This window comes from Cygnus olor, chromosome 18 (assembly GCF_009769625.2).
Source record: "Cygnus olor isolate bCygOlo1 chromosome 18, bCygOlo1.pri.v2, whole genome shotgun sequence".
Taxonomy (NCBI): Eukaryota; Metazoa; Chordata; class Aves; order Anseriformes; family Anatidae; genus Cygnus; species Cygnus olor.
In genome coordinates, this window is record NC_049186.1 from 5,702,862 (window position 1) to 5,721,499 (window position 18,638).

Below are 18,638 nucleotides of genomic sequence, written 5' to 3' on the forward strand. Positions count from 1 at the left end.
CATCTGTATTACAGGCACAGATTTTGAGCCAGGTACGATTATATTGGAGGAAGAAAACACTAGCATTGAGATAAATTACTTCAAAAGACTTTTGACAAGTGCATGGACGAAGACCCAGATGCCTGTTTACAGCAGTCTCTTATTAAGCTGTCCCCACAGGAGCTTAAAATAGCTCACCCAAAACTGGCAAGATCAAGTGAAACTAAAATCATACCAGTATTTCAAATTCTGACTTAAGGTTAAGCAAATCGATGCATCCCTTAAGATATACAGCTCCTGTACACACAGAAGTGGATGTACAACATTTTATTTTATAGTTTTAAGTTTAAAGTCACACTATACATTGCTACAACAATCTTAAAAGGTGGTCTCCTAAGCCCCCAGCCAACTCCTGCTGGTTTCTGTGGATGCTCCTTTAATAGATTCATAGGAATCAGAGTCTGTAAGATCAAGACAAGCTCTAGACAGAATAATAGCATAATCTTCCTCCTTGCTTATCCAAAAAATAGCTCAAAACCACTCCTGCAGATTACCCAGGTGGCCCTTTCAGTGTGAAGCGGTGCTCCTCCCGCAGCTCAGATGCTCCACTCTGCTGCTTCAGGCTCCAGAGATGCAAGCTGTTATCATCTAGTAACGTCACCAGCTGGCACTAAAATACCACACAACATCTTTTTTCACAATCACAACATTAAATATAACACCATAAATCTAGCAATAAAGTTGCTGCTGTTCATACTTCTCTGCTAAAGCAGAACTGGAGTCTGTGGCAGTAGGTATATATAGTTGCATCCAGCTGTGCTGCAGCAGCTCTGCTGACTAACAGCTAAGGGCTTAGTGGTTAGAGGAAGACAAGAAGTAACCTAAAGGTTGAAAACCCTCTTATACAGGACAAAGGCACAGGTTATCACTGAGGGGGCATACAAGAAGTTAGATCTTTGGAAAAAAGATTAGCCTATACTGTAAAGCTCAGCGAGGCAGCTCCAAGGTGTTAGTTCACCACCTTCTCTCTCAGCATGGTTTGCTGCAAACACACCCCAGCTTTGGGTGGGGCTGATACAGTCTACTACACCGCACTCCTTGCATTCTTCATGTCCAACCTCATTCTGGAGGGTTGTGTCAGAGTCCTTTTATGAGCCCAGCCCTGCTGGCTGTATGCTCAAACTGAAGCATTTTGCCTGCTGAAGCCACACCTGGTGCAACACTCCCCATGGGAGTTTCAGTTTATACCATTAGTTAAGCAAACAGACACCCAAAACTGCCTCAAGAATTAAAAGTCTCTCTCTGAAAAAAAAAAAAAAAAAGCCACTTGCTGTACTGGGCAATACATCAGGCAATAAAATACACAGCCAAGATACCAGTCTGTCAGTCAAATGAAGGGAAAAGTGGTTAGACAGCCACCAGCCATTTGGAAATTCTGCCTTCCTCTTTTTAGTTAGTGGTAATAGCAGCAGCCCCAAAAGCAAGATTCAATAACCAGAAACACATACAGGCAGCAAGCATAAGAGGAGGCTAGATTAGCACTTCTGTTTTGAACTCCTGAAAAAAGTTAAATCAGTTACTGTACTATCTGTTCTGCAAAACACCACCCAGTCCCACTAAAAGAACAGGGGTTGCGAAAGGAAACGGAAGTTCTCACCTCTGCAACAGACTGTCTGAACTACTCTGGCCTTAACACCACTCCTACCACATTACTTGAGATAAATGACTAAGTTACAAGCAATAAAACTAGTCTGAGTTTTGCCAAGCATCTCCGCAGCAACATGCTGCGGAGAGGACAAAATATTGGGATAAGCATTCCCAACCAGCAGCACTTGAATAAACTTTATTATAGGAGACCAGTTATCTGGAACAGACTCAACATATGTTTAATAGAGATCTACTTAAGTCACAGAGGTACTGAAAATACACTCACCTGATCAGGTATAAAGTGAATCTGCATTACAGTATTGTTTTCTTCATGTAAACCCATGAACTCCACCCCAGGAGCACCATATCTGAAGGGTTGGTTGAGGATCTTGAGTATTTAAGATGACCCACGGCTACAATTAATTGATAAGAAGCTTGCTAGCTAGCAAGATGGAGAGAGATTAGTATGAAACCATGTTGTACTGTTAATGGTCTGGACTGAAAAAAACTAACAATGCAAATCACTTGAATCGTATGTGCTTATGGAAGGTAATGCACACTGCAGGAGAACTTATTTATTTCATCCTTTGTGCACATACAGAAGTGTCTGGACTGTTGCCCCCTCCCGCCCCCCAAAGGGATGTTTAGTGGTTTCCCAGACACTACAATCCTGCTTAACTAATTTGTAACCAAGAGACAGACGGCAACTGCTTGCAAGTAGAGTCCAGCCTCCGAAGGCAAACAGCACCAGCAATGATTAAGCAGGCAGAGCCCCAGCTTTTCCTTTCTGGGCTGAGTGAGTGATACACGCCTGCTGCACAGCACGCCCGGCTGGCACTGGGCCACGGGAATCACCTCGGTGCCTTGCGTACACACAGCGTTCAGACTGGCCTCTCTGTTTCAGCTAAAAGTCACCACCCTTGGTGTTTAGGTCTTTAATGTCTGGATGGTCACAAACCCAGGAAGCTGAAAGCATTTCTGACTTCAATTTTAACCTTTGAAATACAATTGCTTAAAAAAAGAAAAAGGAACCCTGGCCCAAATATTTAAACAACACTGGAATTTACAACATGAAGGATTGCTAAACTTAGGCCAGATCTAGTCTGACCTTCTGTGCAACAAGAGCAGAGTCTTGTCTAATATCAGCATCAAGCTCAGCTCCTGTTTGAGCTATAGGTCAGCTCTTGGCAAGATGAACTCATTCTGAGCAAACCAAAATCACTTTAAACCTAGGCAAATTGCTCTGTAACCCTTGCTTGCAAATTTATACTTAGTTTAACTTTTAGTGTCTTCACAGTTGCATATTCTCATGCTGTCAGAGAAACCTAGCCAGAGTTGTTCAAAAGAATACAGTTTGATGGCTCCCGATCGCGTTCCAATGGCCATAAGGTGGAGAAACGGGCTATAGCCCAATGCGCTGGGCTGATGGGGAAATCCATGTTCCACAGTCTAGCAGAGAGAAAGAAAAGTCATGATCAATAGCACATTTCATGAGCATTGTTTTATACAGATTAAAAAATTAAGTATGACACAGCAATACAGAAATACAGTACTTAACAGTAGCTTTTTTTTCTGTTGAAGAGTATTAAAACAGAAGTTAGATTTGCTGCACAATAGCCTCAAGACAAATCTGTTCCAAGAACCCCTTGCTGCACAGCCAAGATATGCAGAAATATAACAGAAATGAAAAAGCAATATTCTGAAAACAATAACCCAAACAGCCCTTTGTGTTAAGATTATAAATAATTCTGCACAAGCACTGCTTACTCAGTCAACACGATACACTCTATCGCTCCACATCAACTTTATTTCTGTAAGCCACCTGCTCAGCACAATTCCAAAGTCTGATACAATTACTGCTTATTGTAAAGTCAGCTTAATCTGTTAAATTCCACGTAAATCAGTCTTCATGACCATCTCTTGTCAACTGAAAGCTATGAAGAAGCACTGAATGAACACGAGCGCTCACCGAGAAAACTAAGCAGATGTGGGGGAAGTCAGGAAAACTACTGTAACTGATATTCATTTTCCAAAGCTAGCACAAGGAACATCAGACTTCAACGAGAGCAGAAGCCTGCTAGAGCATCTGAGAGAAATTCAAAGCCATTTGGCAATAATAATAAAAAAGATGTCAGTAACTATCATGAGGAACAGTACGTTGTTTGGTCTCAGTGACTTCCCTAAAGTACAGTTTACACTGCACCAAGAACAAGATTTGGAACATGCTGTATACACCATACAGAGTTGATACATTTACACACTACGGCAAAATGTTTTGCCATACTTACAGGTTGCAGCCAAGCTATTCATAAAATAGCTCAGTCAGGCGCCTGGAAATGCTAACGTACAGCTGTTGTCACTGTTCAGAGGAAGCATGTGTGAGCATTCAAGAACCTATGGCCACGTAAGGAGGGATTTGCATGCCCAAAGATTACCAGGGCTACTTCCCGGAAAATATTCCATTATCCCTACAGTCCCATCTTCCGGGAAAGATGTTCTTCTAAGGCAAATTGGGCAGCTACAGAGAGGAATTTGCTACAAACCAGGCTGAGGACCACTCATACAAGAAATGGATAAGCAGAGGACCCCTCCATCTACAGAAGCAGATGCTTATGCCTCACCCCCATCCTCAATTCCATCCCCTCTCTGAGACAGGGCTACCACATCGCTTGGCTTTATGGTTTATTCAACCTAAAAGTAACACCTGGACTTTATTTCCTGCATAGTAATCCTCTGCAGGAGGAATCAAATAAAGCTGCTTTAATTTGTGTGGTCATGCCATTAGCCTTAGGTGTTCCCAGCTGAAAGGCTGCTACAAAGCGTAATGCCCTTTAACTGCTCCTGCTCAAAGGCACACAGGACAATACAGCCAGCTCTGGTCTCCCAGACTACTTCAGTTTTGACCATTTGATTGTAACTGGCGAGTTGTAAAAACAGACCTCCTTCCTCTAAATCATCAGTTAACCTAATTGAAGGTCATATTAGGAAGCCATGAGCCATTTCAGAACACACAAAATTGGAAAGATTGGAGCATTTCTCATGTTTGGCCTTGCCAACTCACAAGGCTTGGCAAAGGGGCAGCTACTAAATGTTAACTTTTATACTCCATAAATTAGCACTAGCACTACTGGTTCCAAGAGTTTATTTCCCTTTATGATAGCTTAATCTCCTGCCTTACTAATTTCTATTCCAAGAAGGTAATTTAAGTGTTACATTTGTACTATTAAAACAAATTTTAAGAAGTCAATCTTCTAAATGTCCCACTCAAAGTTGTTGCTAACCAACCTCTGCTTGGCTTGTCATACAAAATTTCCCAGAAGAAGCTGTATGAAATTAGGAACTATATCTGTGGATTCAGAACTGAAACAGGACAGATTCCTAACCAAACACCGACAGAGAAGAATTTCTGTTTGCCATGACAGCTACTGAGACAACAAAGAAAACTTTTCTGGTTGGCGAAGTTGTTGGAGTATGGTATACAATTCTGGGAAGAAATCAAGATAACGTTCCTCTAACAACAAATCAGACATTTAATTGATATACACACCAATACACACCGTTCTACGCTCTCCCAAAGAGAGTGAGGAACTTTTTAGGGAGAGACCAGTGTAATTCCACTGTTAGCTTTCTTTTCAACCTGTTTGCAGTCGCTGTGCTGTCACATCACAAGCAGCACTAGGTGTCATTTTCAATGAAACATCAATTAGAAACTGCATTGAGTCTCAGATTTCTTCCAGCCAGGAACATAAGGGTGTAGCTGTAATTCTCATAATAAAAAACGATGACTTATACAATGCCATACTGCATGTTAGGAAGCTGTCAATACCAGCCTTAATATTAGCCTAATTGCAGATCAACACTTCAAAGCCAAGATAGAAACACACTACACAAGTCAGTATAAGCTTTAACTTTTAAATAGACCTACGAACTGCTTGACATAGAACTGCAAAACCATTCGGTCCTACTGATAGGATGGCAATTTTATGTCCAGATTATTTTTTCAAAGAAAATTTGATGTACCCCTCCTCCCGATGCCATGGACAAATTTGCAAACGCTGCACTACCTCTTACAACCAGGAGTACACCACTAGTAACAGATGGCCACTGCAGAAAACAGTACACATGCAGGAAGAGCACAAGAAGAGAGGATCAGTAACAACCCCAGCCTGTTACACAACTGCTTGTGCAGTAAAATAAGCATACTAATGGTTTCTGATAGCCTCGAATCTTCAACCAAGATGCCCATGAGACAGAAGGGAAAATATCTCCCTCTTATGTCGTTTGTTTTCACATCCAACAGCAGGGCGAGAAGGGCACCGGGGTGGCTTTTTGGCTGTATGACACCACCAGGGCCAGGCATTCACAGTCACTGTACTTATCACCCAGAGCTTTTCCTTGCACTTATTTACATCCAGGACCCAGTTTTTTTCTTTGCTAAATCACATCGAGTCAGCTGTTCGCTGGCCTCATTTCTTCCCCTCTCGCACAGCTTTCATCAGCCGAGCCTTTCACCTGCTCAGCAGGTAAACCCAGCGAGGGGGAGCGAGGGGGGGGGAGCGGGCAGGGAGGTTACAATGGAGCCTTTCAGCAGAGCTGAAACGAGATTGGAGTGGCAAAGCGTGCCCTCCTGCTCAAAAGAGCCTTTGTTTCTTTGAGGAAAGGTAGGAGCTTTCATTTTCATTTTCCTCAAACTACAGATTTGTCAGACTCGGTAAAAGCAAGCCCCCTGTCAGCAGCATTAACTAACAGAAAAGCTTCGTGTCAGTCATATTTACTGCAGGAAAAATGTGGCCAAACTTAACAGTTGTTCCTAGCCCACACTAAAGCTGTGCTGATGAAATTCAGTGCTCTCTTCCTCCTTTCATTTCTCACCACTTCTCCTCTCAGATTGTTTTATGACAAAGCAGAGACAAACCAACCACAGGCAATACAAACCCCGTACCTTTGTTAACGTGCCTTTTGAAGAAACAATGAAGCCAGCATGTGTTAAATCTACTTTGCATAGACACTAATTCAGTATTTAAGGTAAGCTATCCATCATGCCATTAGCAAAGAGTTAGGAAGACTGAAAAGAGGGGAAAAAACAAAACCATAAATTAAACACAATGTTCCCAGTTTGGTAACATTCACCCGTAAGACAGGCTGGTTCACCTGTGTGTTACCCATCATCTAGTCTGACAGTGCCAGCCTGAACATGTCTGTTCTGCAGGGCTTGCACTGAGCCAAAGGCATCCAAATACTACTTCCAAAAGCAGGATAAACTTCAAGAAGGAGACTGCCAAGTACACATACCTTATTCTTCATTCTATCCACTGAGCTAAAAACAGATTCTTCCAACAGGTACACACAAGTAGGGGAAGTTCTTAGTCATACAGAGAAACATATGCAAAGCTAAGTGACTAGCAGAATTTAGGAAGGTGTTTGTTGAAACAAACACAATCTTGTGGAGAATCTGAAGAGCTAGCCCAGTGATCAGTCAGTTCTTTAGAACCATCTGGTCCGCCTCCTATATGTAATAGAGATGTAAGAAGGAAGCAATGAAAAGATTGCAGCTATTGAAACTTGAGGGAATAAACCAAAGAAATCCACTGCCACCCCCAGATTAATCAAATGCTTTTTTTTTTTTTTTAATTTAAGTCCATCACTAGGTCAGTATGGCCAAACACAGTCCATTATATTAATGCCAAATTCACGTGGCATTATGCAGTCATACTGAACTTGTAGAAGCAACAAAATTAAGTGGGGGAACCCCTGGTACTTTACAGGTACCGACCTTCCATGGAGTCCCTGCCAGCATCACAGGTAGTCAGACTGAAGAGGTGCAAGTGTCCCATGCAACTTCTCTAATCAGCAACATCATAGTCCCACAAAATATTTCCCAAGCAGGTTCTTAAGCAAAATTGTTTCAAAGGTCTCAAATAAACGTTAAAAAACTTGCTCACCAGCACACTGTTTTTACTAGCACATTAGACAAGGACAGTGTTGGCACAGAAAGTACTCTCGGATTTTTGTCTCCTTGAAGCCACAGCCTTCAACAGGTCAGAATCGAAACCCGACTTTCCCAGGTTTTCTCAGTCTACCTAGTAGCTGCTTGTTGTATCAAAGGGTAGACTTTCAAAGGATCCATTATCTCTAGAAATACTGGAATTGGACGCAAGACTTGAAAAAACTTTATGTAAGAAAAAGGTATGATGTAAAGGGTTCTGGTGTAATGTAAAACCATTGGTTCATTCTCTTTCCAATTCTTGGTAGAAAAGAACAAGTTAGTTTGGCTTAAAAGTGCAAATGTGTTTCTCAAAGCCTTTAATCACCAAGCTGTTAATGAGAGCACATCACTAGCAAGTGTCCAAAGTAGTCGCCTCCTGAGAAACAGGACGCCATTTTTACCTTCAGGACTGAATCAAATGGAGTCACAAATCCTGATGCTGAGTTCTAATATTTGGAAGTTTCCCTCTGCTGCAAAAGCTATTTCTTTCAACCCTGTTTTGCATCACCCAAATTAGTCCGTCTCCGGGAGGTAAAGCTTAGCCAAACATTCTCATAAGAGAAAGGCTCATTCAAGGAAGAGACATCCCCGAAAGAGCAAAGGCTTTTGTCAAGGCATATATGATTTTATTCTGACCTATCCCTGGGATGTCTTCCAAATCTGACATTGTATTCAACTAGATGTAAGCAACTCAATACCAATTTTTCATTCACCAACATTTCTGCTGCCTCTGCACAAGCATTCCCTCATGGTGAGGAGCAAAAAACAGGTCTGAAGCAGTCCCGAGTTCCTTTTGTCTCCCCAGCTGGAGGTGGGTGTGCTTGGAATCAATGCTAGGAATTTTAGTACCAAGTTACATCAAATAATTAATCTCAAATATCCGAAGTCCCACTCTAAGTATATAGCTGCACTAGGATTTTAATGAATCAAGGAGATTATTTCGTAGGCTGACTTCATTTATCCATTATACTTTTCAGCAAAATTCCATTTAAACTTTGGAAATCAAAACCTACAAAAAGCTTCGTTGGGTATCAGGAATATATTTGTAAGTAGCCATTAGCCTAACAACGGATTAATATTAAGCATTTACAAAGATGAAAGCACTATGCTCCTGGCCAGGGCTCAAAAGAAAACACGCGGAGTGCTGGAGAGCTAGCACAACCATTGTTGTTTCCTCTTCACGGAAAGAAGGCAAAAAAAACAGATACAGAATCAGACTAAGATAATAGCGAGTTCACTATTAATGGCCATTATGCTGCCTTAAGTGTTCCCACATCTCTACCAGACTTAAATTCACATTTGAAAACAGAGTGTACTTATAAACCCCAAGTATAATCATGATTAAAGAACTCTGGCTTCAGTAGCATCACAAACTGTGTCTTATGTGTGTACCTTGAGAAAAATATTTACTTTCACGGTGATCTGCAAGGAGTACCTATAACATACGTAGTCACAGCACACAGCAGGATGAAGTGCACAACATTTAGAGTACACAAAGGTGGCACAAAGGTCTCTTCTTTTGGCAAGTGCCACTCAACAGCATGACAATATCCTTTTTAAAAAAAATGAAAGCCAGAATTAAGAATATGTTCATGAGCTTAAAGAAAACTACACAGGAACAGAGGGGGAAAAAAATACAGTACTGAAAGCTAGAACAAACCACCTCTCCTAAATTTAACCTTTCCACCCACACACAAGCAGTTTTTCCTTCCCTGCGCACTGTGCAATGGCTCTGAGTAGATTTGCCTCATACACGCATCCCTTGAAGTTCGAGGATAGCACTGTACCTTGTTAAACTGGAAAAGGTCGCGCTTGAGCCTCTCTCTTACTGGATCATGTCCGGGTCTTAAGAACCTTCTCATTTTCCCCGCTGTAATATCTTGGCACCAAAAATCCTAACAAGAAAAAAAAAACCAGCCATATAAACAAAAGCAGCTTGAGAAGAGAAGCAAGCAGAAGGAGGTTATTTGTTTTGGTTTAGCAGGTAACACAAATAAGACAGAGCAGGAGGAGACAACACAGCTACAGGGTAACTAACACCTGACACCACCGCACCACCTCACCTCTAGTGGCAGGACTTCCTTACACAGCGCCACCCTCACATCGTGGAGGCAGACCAGAACAGGTAATACGAGGGGATTTTAGGAGACTTTTTACACTCTGCCATTTTGTGATCATTTCAGCTGGCCTTATTCAAAGAGGAAAGCAAAACTGCAGCAATTGCTTAAACATTTAGACCAACCCCATCGAAAGGCAAGCTCCCAGGCTCGCAGCATTATTGACCAGTATCAGTTTTCACCCCAGGTAACCCTCTGGCTACTGAGCTACGAAGAGAAAGAATTGCATTTTCAGCTCACTCCATGGGTACGGCAGAAAGGGTGCAGTGCTGCCTGCAGGGCAGCTCCATTAATTATTAACCTGCTTCTGTAAAATATCAAGCCTAACTTCCCTGCTCAAAGTGGGGGCAGGGGAAGGAAATCTTGCACCTGCAGTCCAATGTGCAGCGAGAAGCACAAGCCTTTCAGCATACCTCCCTGCCTTGCCTCTCCCAACAGCAGCAGGATCCATGCAGCACAAATTAGGCGGCCTGGCTTGCGATCCAGCAATCACCCAGTGGGTACCTGGCTACAGCCTCCTATTGTGTGCAGCTCAGGAAATCCTTTGTCCCATCTGTCCCCTGCAGCAGTGCTAAGCTCTACCGACTCAAGAGCAAAGGCTTGGATCTCAACCTGACAACTTACCTTGGGAAAAGCGCTCCTGCCTGCCCTGGCCACCTTTCACAAGTTTCCAGTGCCCAGGCAGCTCAGCTGTTCGTGAAGCAGCTACTGGACACTCCAGTCTGTTTCTTTAATTCATTGGGCAGAAGTTAAAGTAATTTAGCAGCTACTCTGTGCACAATTAACATATGCACAGTGGGAGCCAGAACTTTTGAGGAGCGGTGAAGAATCAGCAGAGACATCCCACAGTAAGCCATGGGAAGGTGCACGCACACAAGGCAGGGAGGGGGGCAGAAGGCTTGGTGTCCCAAGGGGAAGAGAGGGACCAGGAGCACCGACAGGACTCTCAAAGCAACAGAGCAGAGGGCCTTGGGCCCTTGATTCAAACCGAGGGGCTGGACGGGTGCTTGAGGGAACACAGCTCTCACAGCCCCTCTGCACAGGTGTGAGCTGCAGAGCTGACAAACCACAAGGTGGCTGTGTTCCTACTAATAACAAGTAGTCTCTGGTTAATGACTTAAGTCAGCCAGCCATTACTGAAAGCTTGAATTGTTTTTTGAATGGTTTCTAGCAAGACCTTAAGAGCCATGAAAGAGCAACAGACGAAAAAGTTATCAGAGTGTTCTGTACCCATATTTTGACAAATCCCTTTAGAAACTCCCCGAGCTAGAAGCTGTACTCCTTTATTGCATTACTTCCCTTTTACACTTCCTGCCCACTCTCCAAAATCTCCAGCCACCTCCTCAGTGCTGCCCAGAGCTCGCCAAGGGGACCGAAATGCAGTCCAGGTTCAGAGGACCAGGAGATCGCATCAGCACCAAGAAACAAGCCTGAGTCACTGAGTCCCCACCTAGCAGCATTAGCATCTCCACTCAGCACTGGGAAAGTGGCTCTGAGGCAGGCAGCTGACAGTGAACAGTGCCATCAGCTCAAGCTGGGATGAGGAATACGCATGGAAACACAAACAGCAGGGGATCCCCCTAAAAAAGAGGAAGAAAAAAAAGTGTATCTTACTTGGAAAACACATCTTTCTATGATGATTTAGGTACCTGAACTGAATTTTTTAAAGATGTATCAGACTATGTGTCTTCTGCAACAAACTTTCACCAGACATTCTTGAGCGAAAGAGGGACATTTTTACACAAAGCTCTGTTTACCGTAGGCTAGCAAAAGCTACAGAGCAGTGACAAGCTGCTGTGCTATGCAAGGAGAGCATATCACACCCATGTATAACACAGTTTGCCCTTAGCCAGACGAGGCAAGGAAAGTGCCAAAGAGACGCACCCTTTCCCACTGTCAATCAATATCCCGGACCTGTTAAACTGGGCAAACCCACAGAGAAACTCTGCTAATTGTGCTCCTGACTTCAGAAAAGAACTCCTCAACTCCAAAGCAGAGACAAGCTTACAGTTAGCAGCAACGTAGGAAGAGTGGGCTTGATTTGAGAGTCACTACTTTATATTTAACACCCTGCTAAAATGTTTTATCCCAAAATATTAATTGCATCTAGAAGCATGCTGTTTTAACCTGCTTATGCAAGAGCTCTAACATTCATGCTCCAGCCCACAACAACTTGCTCAACTGGCTAAGGAGCATCGTAGTTCACAGAACGAAACAGTAACTCACTCGAAGGAACGTCATCCTGGCACGCCGACATGGCCATTAGGATGAGAGAGGGCATGCTACAGGAGTCATCTCTCATTGACTTGTATCAGGGCTTCATGCCTGACCAAAGAATTCCGAGTGTCACAGGGTGGAAGGAGATGCGAGGAAACGAGAGGAAAAGCAGCTTTCAACAAAAGCAAAGGGCTGGGAAGGAACAGCTAAGAGAAAGGCATCCACTGCAGCACAGGCTGCCGAAGGGGAATTACTAGATGAGAGCCTTGTGAACTTCTGCAAGGAGGAGAATCTTCCTTTTAATACAATAAGCAAGTACTTTTTCCAATTTTGGTCAAAACAAAAAGATTCCACAGTCTGTATAATCTTAGCTTCCAGATGCACATTTGCATATTAGCAGACCAGTTTCTCTCCCACACACCTTTGGTGGCTTACATAAAACTCCAGCCCCGTGTGCTCCGCAGTTATCTGCCAGTCAGCACTTACAGCCATACGGCAGCAGTTGTGGCTACCAGTAGCCAGAGAGGAATTCTCCAGTAGCCTCTGAAGCCATGCCAGGTCTGCGTGTACCTCATATTCTTATTTTCCAGGGAAACAACTCTTCAGGCTTTCAAAGATCAGCCTCATACCAGAAACTATATGCAATGTTCTCTTCTAAGATGTTACCTATCAACAGCCTGACCTCAATACAATAGCCTGAGGCTGAGTCAATCCCAGTTTTGCTCACATTCAGCACACGGTCACCCGACAGCAAAGCTCAAAGCGTGCTGTACATTGAGCTTCTGCGGCTCTGGTACCAGAACACTCAGCTAAAGATGATGAGGTATCCTTCTTCACCTCCTTCGATTAGATCCAGCCACAAAATAAATGCTCTTCACTATTCATACAGAAAGGCAACGAAAGCACAAGTTGCAAGACGATCCTGTTTCCAATCAGACTGAGCAGCTAACATCAAAACCAGATTTTATTCTGGCTTCCTTGCTGAGCTCGGTTCATTTCAGATGTTGAGATTTATGGCAAGTACTCCTGCCAGGTCTCACACCAGATCCATATTCAAGAGAAGACAAAACGCCTCTTCCTAGGACAAGCAGTAATTGTTACTCACTGCTGCGTGTTAGCGATCCCATCACTGAGCTCCACATTTTGCTTTGCCTTCAGCGCTTTGTGCTTGGCCATGCGTCTTGGTGCACACGCACAGCTTGCTGAGACGCTCTGGATTTTCTCCATCAACCAGGCTGGGGGGAATTACCCTTTGTAGAAATGTTTTGCAATTTTTGCTTATGTCCTCTCATGACGGTGAAAAATCCAGACAGAAGTGTAACAGAACCAATGCTCGAAGTCCCATTCACGCAAGCTAATCCAACGTTACAAGGTGAGGAAGCTCTATTTTTCCATATGTAGACAGTATTAAATACGGATATGGTCCCAAGTTAACCCCACAACAAAGCCATACCTATGTTGAGTTAATTATGCTCACACAGGAGAGTTGCAAATTACTGTCTGTAAGCTTCCTAGGTATTCCATTTGAACAGCTGTACAATGGGATAAATCCAACAGCTTTCTCCGCAAAATGTCATCAAGAATCTTGAGTGTTCTTGATTCCTTCCATGCTTTAGGTCTCCTGGTTTTTGTTCTATCCTTTCTCATCACCCCTTCCTGCTTACAGATCCTTAAAGGGAAAACTTCTACCTATGCACCTGACAATACTTTATCAACTCTGCTAAAATAAGACTCCTTATCAAAAAGCTTTGTTTGAACTGCAAGCATTCAGCGTTGCTGTAACAAACAGTCACCGCCATGGCATCGTCTGAACCAGGCATCCTCCCTGCACCCAGATGTCTGCCCTTGTTCCTGTTACCAACAGTAACAAAACAGAGGCTGGATTGATTTCACAGGAAAAAAACTACTCCTTAGTACCAGTTCTACTGGTGCTAACAACAACAAAATAATGATCAAAGCACCCTTTAAGTACTAGTGTTATCGAGGTCAACGATTACAGGAACCATCAAACTCTTAAGACATGACTTTCTGTGAAATTACAAGTTTTAGAACACTTTACTTGAAATCAATGAAACAATCCCTACCTATTTTTTAATTGGGCTGTCACTGTGAAGCTCATCTCTATAATCTCGCTTGGCTGTAACACGCTATCACAACAGTTACTAACGAATAAAGCACAAGCCAAGAATAGCTAGAGCAAGGGAAGGAGCAGTTGCAGTAGGTGGAAAGCTTGGAAGGGTGAGATACCATCTCCCGTCCTGGGATAAGGCTTCTCCAGGCTGACACTCATCAGAAAACCTGCAGCATTCTCCGAGTTCAATGAGACCCCGCACACATCTCCCTCACACCACGCGACTGCTGAGCAACTGCTGGCACCCCAGCACCCACAGCTTTATAGGAACAGGGGAGCGTTCAGATCCAACCTGCACGTTAGTCAGGCAGTAGCAGAGAGGTAAACTGAAAGATCCTCCCATAAAAGGGATTTATTTTTAACCCAGAGTTAAACGAGCAACTGAACAGACGGTGTCAACACCCGTGCAGGTAGCCAACCAGCACAGAAAACATCAAATAAAAGACTAGAGCTGGATGCACCAGGAGCTCTTGTAAAATAACTGAGAACCAATCAGAGAAATCGGACAAGTTCATTTACTTCTGCAGCTTTGTGTTCGGAGTTAGCAGAAACCGCCCACTTGCAATAAATTTATTAATTGTGCGAGCCCTGCGTGTCATGATGACTCCTATTGTGTTCTCCTTGTCATGGGAGCATGACAACACGAGGCTGCAATAGCAGAATAAAGTCTTTGCGCTGGACAACGTTATTGCTCATAATGCAAAACTCTTTGTATAACTTCTGCTAAGAAGCGTGATTCAGATGGCAGTGTACACACGAAGCGCATTGAGTCGATAGGGTAAGTCACAAAAGAGTTTTCTTTTTAAAGCACCGCAGCAAGATCCATCTGGAAGAAACTTTCAGATGAGAATTGGTGCTTCCATAGAATTTCTGCACAGAAATCAAACTTTCAGCTACCGCCAGCCCCGCCTTTGACAAACTATTTTAAATAAAGATCAGGCTACTAGCGGTATCACACGCTCTTATTGGCATGTACTAACTGCATTACTTACACATGTTTAAATCCTCTTACTCTAACATCTCTCAAGCCACAATGTCAGTCAGGAAAATACCCACGCCTCTCCCAAGTGCAAGTCACAGTAATAACTGCTTTACTGTACCAGAAGGGAACTGGAAGCTACAGGAGTCTCTGAAACAATTTAGTTCCTCCAGTAGTTTTCTTCAGTCAGATGCAATTTGTACAAAACCAAATAACAGATTACATTCCTCAGCACCACTCTACGAAGACATTTGAGAACTTTTCTCTCTTTTCAATACCATAAGCTAACTGGAGCCCCCGAGTAGTTACAGACAGCACTGAGCACAACTACAAGCGGCTCACTACTTGCACGGGTCATCTTTGCCCCCTCCGTGGGCCAGGCTGCCTTTCCAAGGAACGTGTCGGGATGCACGGAGAAGCCTTGGGATGTACCCTGGCTTTGCATTCTGCTTGCCAGAAGCACCAGCTTCCCAAATCAAAGGTAAAATCACCAGGCAGCCTGCTTTGGGCTTTCAGCTTCGCCTGGGACTTGGTAAAGCAAGATATTCCAGTTGGCTGAAGTGCTCTCAGATGACTACAAAGAGCAGCATTCCCCACCACGTAACACGTTACAAAGAATAACTTGTATTATCTCAGAAGAGCTCTCTCCCCATCTTATCGTTATCCTCACGTGAGCACACAGCTTTGCACCGCTGCAGAAATACAGACCCGTACGCCTGCCTCAGCCGCTCTGCTCCAGTAACAGCACTGCACACAAACACACAAACCTTCCTCCAAAGCCAAGGTTAAGTCTCACCTCCAGGAGGCGAGATGTCAGCAACCACTTTGTTCCACTGCCACAACTGCAGGAAAACCGAGCCAAGGCTAAACAACTTGCCTCCCCTTCTTGTTTCACCTGCTCACAGCTGGTTAGCAGTAACAAGCCCACTTGCCCAGCAAGCTCTTACATCTTTGGGAAAGGAAGAAAAAAAAGTGATCACGTATTTAGTAGTGGCAGGAATCTGGAGGAAGACAGAAGTGCTAACAGCACGTCCCAAAGGACACATGGCAATTCTTATTCATTACTTCTGCCTGGAGCCTGCTGGAGCAGGTGGAGCCCTACAAGAGCCGGCTGCGGACAGGGATCCTTCCCACGGCAGGACGAGGTTCAGGCTGCGGAAGCGCTGTGATGTGCTGCTCCGGGACGGCTCCCGGGCAGTTGCAGCTCTCACAGGAGGCAGCAGAGCAGCTTCCCTCCCCGGGCCTTGGCCAGCAGCCCCCAGGCAGGGCCCAGCACCCGGGCAGGAGCCCCGGGCCGCGACCCAACTCGCGCCAAGGGCTGAACCAGGAAGTTTGGGGCGAGCGGCCCCAGGAGCAACCTCCAAGAAAATCCCAGGATGTAAAGCTCCCGTGCAGCACTCCCCAGCTGCGCGCTCTGGCCAGTGCAAACAAACCCAGCTCGATAAGCAAACAATTAAAAAAAAACAAAAAACAACAACAAAAAAAAAACACACAAAACCCTGCAAACCCCAAACCCCAACACCAGCACCTGAAGTTTTAGGGGCGAGCCACGCTCGTTGCGTCCCGGGGCGCTCCCCACGCAGGGGGCTTCAGGGTGCTGGAGCGGGGCAGCGAGGAGGACCCGGGCACCCCAGGGGGCGGCGAGCGTCTGGCAGCCCCGGGAGCAAACCGGGAGCAAAGCTCCGGGGAGCCGCGGAGCCCGGGAGGGGCGGCGGGCACGGCTCGGGGACCCCCCCGCGGGGACCCCCCCACGTCCCCGGAGCTTGCCCGGGCCCGGCGCTCACCTGCGGGGCCTGGAGCCGGGGCCGCCCCGGCCTCGCTCCGCTCCGCGATCGCTCCCGCTCCGCTGCGGCCTCCCGGGGCACCTCCGGGAGGGGTGCGGCGGGGCGGGGCTCCGTGTCCAAGCCACGCCCCCTATAGACGGGGCTTCGTATGCAAATCTACTCCCGGGGCGTGGCTCCGTGTGTAAGTCGCACTCCCGGGGGCGTGGCTCCGTATGTAAATCGCGTGCCGGGGCGTGGCTCCTCATGCAAATGAGGGCGAGCGGCGGCCTCGCCTCCCTTTCATCCGGCGCGGTCAGGGGTAATTCAGCGCTCGGCTCGCTCCCAGCCAATCAGAGAGCGGCCGCCGCAGCCACGGCCCTATGGGCGGCCGCGCAGCCGGGCTGGGGGCGGGGCGTGAGGGGCCGGCCCCGCCCTTCGGCAGCTCCGCTCCCGGTCCCGGCGTGCTCCCCCCGGGGGGCTCCACGGGCAGCGGGGTGGGCACGGGGAGCCCCTTCCCGGCCGGGACACGGCCTCTGCCTCCTGCTCCGGGCAGCCTCCGGCCCCACGAGGAGCAGGAGCCCAGCACTAGGCCCAGGGAAGGCTCCAGCCCAGCACCAAGCCCAGCAAAGGCTCCAGCCCATTGTCACAATGAAGGCTCCCGCCCCTCCTCACTGCAAAAGCGGGAGGTGGAAAGCCTTAAGAGAAAGGGGAAGCCTCGGTTGCAAAGAGCAGCACAGCCATTAGCTCGTCACACAGCTCTGCTGCTGCCAGCCTGCCTCCTATTGCACGGGAACAGGAGCTGGACAAGGAATCGTGGTAACGCGTCAGTGCCACGGCGGTTGGAAGTCCCTGCAATCCATGCAAAGCTTGAACTTGCCTCTGATAAGGGCCAGGTAACAGCCCAGCTTCCAAAGGTGAAGATTTTAAATGAAGATCCTCGCTTCTGTCATCGTCTTGCAACATCCAGTTGATCCACATCGTGGGCCAAAATGAAGCAGTGGTATCAGTCTGCATCATAATCCCATCCTGGTGGAGGCACCGTCAGATGTTGTGGTGCTGAGCAAGGCAGCCACAGTTTCTCAATCCTCCCTGCAGTAGTTATTAAATTGTAATTGTTTTGTGCTGAATCAGGGAGTCTTTGCCCTAGCGAAACTCACTGGGTGGCTCTTGTAGAGTTCATCGATACAATTCCACCTTGGCATAAACAGCTGAGGCTGATTGAGATCACCAGGAGTGAGTTTGACCTAATTCTAGGACAAACATGAGCCCCGTGGGTCAGACTAGAGCTCTGCTGGCTGTGCCTGTTCTTAGAAACTCTCTTCCCACCACCTTTAATCTGCAAAACAGTCTGGGAGAATGCTGAGGGCACAGACTGGAACTGCCAACAGCCCTGGCTTTAAGAGGACTATCAGAGCAAACGCGCAGCTCCCAGGAGGCAGGAAGAGCATGGACAGGAGGAGCTGTCAGCCCCTCAGCTCGCAGGGCCCTGCTGATTTCCTCCATCTGATAACGCGGGTGTGTGAATGAAACGGGAACAAACACAGCACTTGCAGCAGCTCGCTGCCACCTTGGGCTACGATACTTGCGGCCGTGCAGGAGGAAGATGGCACGGCGTCGTGTGCCGACGGGAGCTGCGTGGGGACAGAATCCGCCAGGGCCTGAGTCCTGCTGCCCTCCTAGGAACAAGGCAGTGGCTGGACACAAGCACAGACAGTGCACAAGTGGGGTTACGCAGCCTCACGGCTGTATGGCCACAAGCAGACGCTCACCAGATGGTGTGTTGGGAGCCCAGCATTCTCCCCAGAGTCCCTTCAAAGTT

At 46.2% G+C, this 18,638-nt stretch overlaps 1 protein-coding gene across 7 annotated transcripts in view; it reads right to left on the minus strand.

Moving 5' to 3' along the window:
- LLGL2 (LLGL scribble cell polarity complex component 2) overlaps positions 1–16,967 on the minus strand; it is a 33,790-nt gene extending 16,823 nt beyond the window's left edge. For 6 of the 7 annotated variants that reach the window (XM_040530070.1, XM_040530069.1, XM_040530068.1 and 3 more), the window contains exons 1-5: positions 16,841–16,967; positions 9,400–9,507; positions 2,978–3,075; positions 1,913–1,994; positions 534–649 (exon numbers count right to left, since the gene is read on the minus strand). In XM_040530070.1, coding sequence (XP_040386004.1) covers positions 534–649; positions 1,913–1,994; positions 2,978–3,075; positions 9,400–9,474 — 371 coding nt within the window. In that variant the 5' untranslated portion in view covers positions 9,475–9,507; positions 16,841–16,967. Of the gene's footprint in view, positions 1–533; positions 650–1,912; positions 1,995–2,977; positions 3,076–9,399; positions 9,508–11,179; positions 11,206–16,840 lie in introns of those variants that run through there. The other variant, XM_040530065.1, reaches the window with a different exon arrangement.
- Positions 16,968–18,638: the final 1,671 nt, after the last annotated feature.